At 39.9% G+C, this 8,040-nt stretch overlaps 1 protein-coding gene across 1 annotated transcript; it reads left to right on the plus strand.

Annotated features, from left to right (window-relative positions):
* Positions 1-1,427: 1,427 nt before the first annotated feature.
* On the plus strand, positions 1,428-4,529 carry LOC307174527 (uncharacterized protein; the record flags this gene model as incomplete). The annotated part of the gene is made up of 5 exons (XM_079898391.1): positions 1,428-1,644; positions 1,967-2,060; positions 2,147-2,250; positions 2,527-2,698; positions 4,454-4,529. The coding sequence occupies exons 1-5, from the start codon at positions 1,452-1,454 to the stop codon at positions 4,527-4,529; spliced, it is 639 nt and encodes a 212-aa protein (XP_079754517.1). The 5' UTR covers positions 1,428-1,451.
* Positions 4,530-8,040: the final 3,511 nt, after the last annotated feature.

The raw sequence follows: 8,040 nt of genomic DNA on the forward strand, positions 1-8,040 counted from the left end.
CACTTTGAAGAGTAAAAATGACAGAAGGTTTCGTTAATTCAACTTCAGAGGAGCTTCTGGAAAACTTTCCGAAACTTGTGACAAACCGGAAGGACAATTTTTGGCACAGAAATACTGCTTCAAACGTACAATTTAATTTTTGAAACTTTCTCCATGTTTAGCATGGGAATCCAACTCTTTAACAGTGTAAAAAACCCAGCAAACACATTTACGTTGTGGCAACGTCTCTGGCACGTTGCATTTCTGCTATGGCAACGTCGCCGACTAAGTGCTCGCAACATTGTAACAACGTAGAATTGTAAGACGTGACAGGGCTGTAGCAACGTTGTTGCGCGACATTCAGCAACTGAGAGACGACGTTCTGACAACATTTTTATATGGTGTATTTTGTTAGATAATCATATACTTTTTATCGTTTATTGTTTATCTATATTATTATTTAATGGGGCTATCAACACCTGCAAGTGTAAAACACTTTGAAGAGTAAAAATGACAGAAGGTTTCGTTAATTCAACTTTATTAACACTGCATATAATCAAATTGCACTTGCAAAAGTCATACATTTGTGGGGAAAAAAAGAAGAAAAAAAAAGAAATAAACGAATATACAAATTTATTTGAAGTATAATACATAAAACATAAAAAGCAAAGGCAGATCAGAACATTTAATGAACAAAACCGGGTCTGTAGAAAGCATTAGCCGAAAGCAGGTGTCACCGGGGAAACATCCACAAATCCAGAGGAGCAAAGAAACGAATGAGACTAAATAGCGGAAAAATCAAACGAAAAACTAAACAGTGCGAGCGATGCTACATTAATCACATTAGAAATTAAAGTTGTAGGTTGTGTTTGATAGCTGAGGTCGGCTAAACGCAATACTCACGTCACGTATCCTTGCTCGATGATGAATGAGAACACAATGAGCCCAACAACAGGTGGTTGGAATTTAAAAGGCTGATTTTCGCGCTTCAGGGCAGTGACGAGTACATTATGTAGTCCAGTGGTTGTCAAGACACCGTTGGCACAACCTTAAGCAATGGCCCTGAACGGTGGTTTAATATCAACATTGAGACAACGCTGTAACAACCTTCAGTACACAACGTAGTTACAGCAACCTTTTGGCCATGTTGTTAAAACGTTGTTAGAAGGTTGGCTACGTTGTGCCAACGTTCTGTGTTTGCTGGGAACTCAGTATGCATGAAATAGCATTTCACCCTTTAATTACATTTAACTTTATTGTCATTATGCAAAGGAATGAAACATGTATTTTGCATAGTATAGCAACATATACAGTTGCTTATATAGACCCTTTTACAGCCCACGTGATCAAATAGTTGCGCGCGCATTTTGGCAACGGAAGTGGTGTTGTTCCCCACTGGCTCTAACGTGTTCTCTGGTGTTAGCAACTTTAGCAACTTTTATAGTTTTTCAAAACGGTTTCCCAGCATCAAAATGTCTGGTTGTTGCGTTTACGGTTGCACTAATCGGTATTCCAACAAGGGGCTTAAGTTTTATAGGATTCCTACAGGATCACGGCCGTTTCAGAAGAACCGGCGGCGCCTGTGGCTGCAGGCGATTAAACGTGTTGATTGGAGCGAGGACATAATAAAAAATGCTCGCGTCTGCAGCGCCCACTTTATATCAGGTAAGTTTATCAATGTACTCTTGAGTTTAATGGAAAGCATGGTTTACATTATTGATTGTCTGTAGCCTACGGTGTAGTTTATCAATGCAGCTTAAGTTTGATGACCACATGCAGCTAGTTTCATAAGCTGGTGTTGGATTTGGCTAGTAAACAAACTGTGTGTGTGTGTTATTTGCAGATGAAGCATTATTGGACTCTAGTAATCCTCGTTTACATTAGTGATTGTCTGTACGATGTAGAATAATATTCAAATGCAGGTAAAGTTTGATAAACTGGCGGTAGATTTGGCTAGTAAACAAACGTGTGTGTGTTTTATTTGCAGGTGAGGCGTCATTGGACTCTAGTAGTCCTGATTTTGTGCCTTCTGTGTTTGTGTACACAAAACCGAGCCAGAACCCAGAAGCAAAGTTGGAGAGGTAAGAATATTTAATTTCCCCCTCTGTTCTATTTAGTTTGTTTTTCTCTCTTGCATAACTGTACATTTCTGCTGTTTTTATTGTAGGTACCATAGGAAAAGGAGGAGAGATGACAGACCTATAACGGCAGCAAATCTATGTGTTCCTTCTGAAACTCCGAAACAAGAATGCAGCATGGATCATTGTCCAGGTATGAATATATTTCATCTTAACTGATTGATTGTCAGGGTGTGTGTGTGCTCCTGCCAGGCTTACTGCTCTAATTGCATATCTGTATATGAGTACACAGGCCCCTGGATGAGTCAAATGCAGACGAAAAATCTTGCCCTGTGATCAATAAAGTATCTTCTCTTCTAGCATGGAAAAGTTTTGAAAAATCATTGCTAAAATGTGTGAGAACCCCCAATTGTGAAATTGTCTGCATTGGTTGCAGCACAAGCTAATTTTTCACTTTTCTTTATTAAAGCTGAAGACGACATCCCAGTTACAAAGAGGGAGTATGATGACCTGAACCGGAGACACAGTCAGCTTCAGGAGGACCATGTACATCTGTGTCAGAAGTTTGAGGCACTACAAGCAGAAAATGTAAAGCTGAAAGAGGAGCTGCAGAAATCTACATTTTCCTACACAACTGTTAAGTGCAACATTGGACAATTGTTTTTTCTCACCGGACTGACCTCCGTGCTCTTTGAGTGGCTAGTTACAAAAATAACAGGCAGCTTAGAAAGAATTATCCAAAAACTTACACTAGAAGACCACCTGTTGGTTATATTGATGAAATTAAGGTTGGGTCTATGTAATACTGACTTCAAAAACCACGATTTCAAATATTTTGCGGAGCTGGGTCCCTGGTATGGCCTTGGTCCTTAAGCCACTCATTAAATGGCCAAGTAAGGGCGCAATACTTAAAAATATGCCAAAAACATTCAAGCGCAACTTTAAAAACTGCCGGTGCATAATAGACTGCACAGAAATTTTCATAGCTAGACCCAGTAATCTGACTGCTAGGGCCCAGACATGGTCAAATTATAAACACAACAACACAATTAAATATTTAATCGGCATCACTCCAGCTGGTGCAATTTCATTTCTATCTCCTGGGTGGGGTGGACGAGTTTCAGACAAGCAGATCACAAAAGAGTCAGGTTGCTTAGAACTTTTGGAGCCAAGGGATGAGGTTTTAGCCGACAGGGGATTTCTCATCAGAGACGAGCTTGCAGCTTATGGTGCAACCCTTCGTATCCCTCATTTCACAAAAGGAAAAAAGCAGCTTTCTGCACAGGAAGTTGACGCATCTAGACAACTTTCTCGTGTGAGAATCCATGTGGAGCGAGTTATTGGTCTGTGGAAAAACTTTAAGATTTTGCAAACAGTTATTCCAGTGTCGCAGGTTAACATGCTAGATGATGTTGTGACTGTATGTGGTGCCCTCACAAACCTCTGTAAGAGTGTTGTTTCCAAATGAGTAACACTATTGTAAAATGTATTTACTGTACATGAAACATAATGCATTATAATAAACCTCCCAACATTGGCTGCCACTGGTGTGTATAATGTACTTCCCCCAAGATTATCTCAACAATTCACAGTGCTTTTCAATTTCATTTGTAATTGTTATTAGTAGTTAATTTGCAATGTATGCAAGCAACATAGTTACTATTAAAGTACTATAGCATTACAAAATAAAACTTTAAACAGAAGTGCATCAACACATAGCAATCAATAACAACAACATAAAATGTAAGGAAAAGGATAAATGTAGGTCTGGGTGAAGAATAAGAATAAATGTAGGAAAGAATGATGGAAAAGAATGAATGTAGGGAAAAAATTAAGGAAAACAATAAATGTAGGTCTGGGTAATATGGACCAGATTCATAACACAATACAGAACATTTCCCAGTCCTAAATTTAATCATTCAAACATTAACTCTGACATTCCCTACATAACCATGTTGCTGGCTTCCTTTTTATGTGTGCACAGGTGTAGTGAACGCGGTTGCTGCATTTGAAACATGATCATTTTTCCAAAATCTGGCCTTTCACAGTATTTGCAGGCTCTCTGTGATACCAAGACAGGGTCATGGCTTCTTGTCAGTAGTTCAGGCAACACACTCGAGATAAAGAAGTCTTGTGCTTTTGGCAAAGCCTCCTTCAAAAACTCTTCATTTCTTAGGATACGTTGCACAATGAACTCCTTCTTGGACCACAGCACAAAGTCACAATATTTAACATCACACACAAACATGTGAAGTTGACACTGATAGTAGTATGTGTGTGAATGCTTCAATGCGAATGACTTGTCCAGACAAAACTTCTCATCTTTTGTACATCCTTGAAGGCTATCGCTGTATTTGTAGGGACACTTGATCTCTACCACCCCTTTGCCACAGCAGGTACATCTTGCTATCCCATCTGGTGATGATCCAAGGTGTGGCTCAGAAGGTTTCACTACTAAGCCACATGAGCTGATGCTGAAATCTGGATGGCTTTGGGACATATATGCAGTGTAGGCTTGTCTTGCCGTTTCCTCCATGTTCTTACCCCAGAGCACAGATGGGACATTTAATTCTGTTCTTTTATACTGCATTATATCGTTTAGGTATGTTTTGCTGATCTTGTCAGTTGTGGTCGATCGGTGTAATTTAGTGCTTGTGATTCGACCAGCCCTATAGGTGTACCAGTCCTTTGACTTTGATTGTTGCCGTGTCACAACTTCCAGTTTCTCACATTGATGAGGTTGTAGTGTAGTTTTAAGTCTGTGAAATGTATCCTCACATTTAACCTGCATTTCCTGTGGTGAGAGTTCCCTGACTGTTATATCAAATAAAGCAGTCAAAGGCTCAGGTAAGTCAGGATGCTCCTCTGAATCAGTGTCAGATGATGCGGTGTCTGTGTCACTGTTTTCCAGGCTTGTCAGCACTGCAGCACAGGGGTCCACAACCGGCAGTTCCCGGATGTCATCATCTGTCAACACTGATAATACAGCAACAAAAAGACACAGTTACTGTGCTGCATAATGTTCACATCAGAGCTTTAAACACACAGGTGTACAATATACAACAAACAAATATAATTTCTAAAAATAAATAACCTGAAGGCAAACGCAGACCTATTCAAACTAACATAAATTATACTGATAAAAATTAAACTGTGTCTGTAGGCATTTTCATCTCTGCATCACCAAGTTACACCTTTCTCATGCTACATTATGGTGTCAAAACACTATGGCAATAGGAAGCTTATCTAGGCTGTCAACTATTACATGCCTCTGGGTGTGATACTATTTTTCCTAGCAGATGTTAAAGGTGCTTGAAGCTGCCTGTCTAGCCTCTTTGGTTTGTGGAAGCTGATTTCCCTCAATGGAGCTGGTCTGACTTCTTTCCTGCTGATGTCTTTCCACATGCACACTCCAGATGTAACTGCTGCTTTCTCAGTCCTTCCCATCCTAACATAGAGCTCAACTTTGAATAATATTGCAGCTGCATGACTGCAGCATGACCCAAGCCTGAAATTTCACAAAAACATAATAAACTTACTGGCTGATCAATAATGTTATGACCAGGGCTTGAAAGTAACATTTGCTTTCAGCCAAATTTCGTCTCGGACCATGAAGTAAGTAAACATCTGACTTACTACGCGTGTATACGACCTAAGCCTAAACAGGTTTTGAATGTAACTGAATGATATTGGCTGGCTGCTGACATTTTGAACACTGTTGGCACTGTGTATTTCGTGAAAATTGTAGTTTCAAACCCGGGTTATGAGAACATATGAGAATATGTAAAGGAGAGTAGGTTAAGCCTAAGTTAAACCTGAAAGGACAGTAACACTGAAGCATAATTCATCTCTGTAAGTCAACTACAAGCCCACAACACCAAATAATAGCCTACTTACCCCGCCATACAGGTGCAGTTCGCCATGAGGACGTAGTTCTCTCGTTGGTTGATTATAACCCAAGCCTCATACATCGTTGTCTTGTGTCCTTGTCTTTGACTAGGAAGAATTTCTGATTTGAGCACACAAAACTCTGAGTCTATGTCATGGTATTTGACATTCTGTACATGACCACAGACAACGTATTCATAAGCATCCAGTGATTTATATGCTCGTAATTTCTCTCGGGTGTACACGCTCGGTTTCTCAACTAAATACGTATATATATCTGGCCACTGTATATTTGGCCATCTGCTAACGTCTTCTATCCACTCCACTATAGTACACGGATCTGGTAGCCGGATACCATTTGATAAAGTCAACTTTTTGAAATAACTTTCTCTGTCTGTGTTGCTCAATCCGCTCGCGTAGCTTGACACACTGCTGATTCTCGCCATACTTCCGTTGCCAATATGCGCGCGCATACGTTGCTACGTCATCATTGTGTACAAACAGTAAAAGGGTCTATAGAGCAATATTAAACAGGTGTTGTCTGTGCAAAATACAAATACTGCAAATAATATGTCCAGTAAAGTACTGAAGCAGTTCTGTAAGAGGTATAGGTGCAATTAGAGTTGTGGTATGGAGTTCAGCAGGGTCACAGGCCCAGGGAAGAAGGTCTTCCTGAGCCTACTGGTGCAAGAACGTACAGTATAGCCTACTGTAACTAGTAACAAGCACTATATCAAATAGCTCCCCAACTAAACCACATTATAGGATAATATTTTAAAATGTAAAAAATACTCAATCCTCAAGTAAAGAAAAAACATTAATTGTGTGTTTTATTTCAATTGTATATACAGAATTGTCTTCAAAACATTTGGAAAGGTAAGAACTATAGTATAATGTTTTTAGTTTAATGTAAGTAATTTAGCATTTGTAGCATTAGGCCTATATTTAATTATAAGCTTAAAATTTTATTTCTGCTATGATATTGACATTATGTATGTAAAACACAAAGAAATTTGCTTTTACAGTTCAGAAAACGACACATATCTTTTGAAGATATTTTCAAACAAATCCAGGAGCTTCAGGAGTCATTATCTGAGCGAAAAACAGGGGAATGTCTTCTGCAAGACCACAAGTTCTGGACAGAACTCTGCAAATATTTGGGTGTATCAAATACATCCACAAATAGATATCAAATAAAAAGGGCATACAAAAATAAAAATGTGAAAAATGTTAAGACGGACAAAAATGTAAAGGAAGATGCACCAGAGATTGAAGTTGCACAAGCAGAAGAAGACATGAGTGATTTTCAAAAGAAAGATGAACAAGAACGTATTAAAGAGAAAGACATCATACAATATGAGGAAGATTTAAAAGCAGAAGAGGGAAAGAAAGAATCTGAAAAAAATAAAGAGTTTGGGCCGGCGGATGTAAAGATAGAGGACTCAAATGAGAACAGAACAGAACAGTCCAAATAAAGGGGAGCTGAGGGTGCACAGGTGAAACTGATGAAATCATAATGAGGTGATGAGGGAAAAGCAGTCCTAGTATGCAGGAGAGAGGGACCTAGTGAAACCAGGAGGAGGCGCTGCCGTGCATTCCGTGACAGAGCCCAGCCCCCCCCCCCCCCCCGCAAGCGGCTCCGGAAGGGAGGACCTGACCGACCACGGGGTCTTGGAGCAGGTTGGTCTGGGTGGTCCCGGTGAAATGCAGCAGTTAATGAACGCGGGAGTGAACGACATCAGGCTGCGCCAGACGGAGGTTCTGAAGAAAGACTTCAGGAATCTTATCGATACGGTACGCAGCACATCGCCCGCAACAATGATTATTGTGTCAGGACCGCTTCCCACGTACCAACTAGGACATGAAAAGTTTAGTAGACTATTCGCGCTAAATGAATGGTTAATGTCATGGTGCAATGAGCAGAAACTGCTCTTTGTAAATAATTGGAATCTGTTTTGGGAGCGTCCTAGGCTTTACCGTGCCGATGGCTTACACCCAAGCAGATTCGGATTCTAGTAACCAAAAGTCCAAATCATGGTCTCTGCTGCACCAATTTAAATGATATAAATACTAGTGTTGAACATTGCATAGAAAC

This window comes from Squalius cephalus, assembly GCF_949319135.1.
Source record: "Squalius cephalus genome assembly, chromosome: 17".
In the NCBI taxonomy this organism is placed as follows: domain Eukaryota; kingdom Metazoa; phylum Chordata; class Actinopteri; order Cypriniformes; family Leuciscidae; genus Squalius; species Squalius cephalus.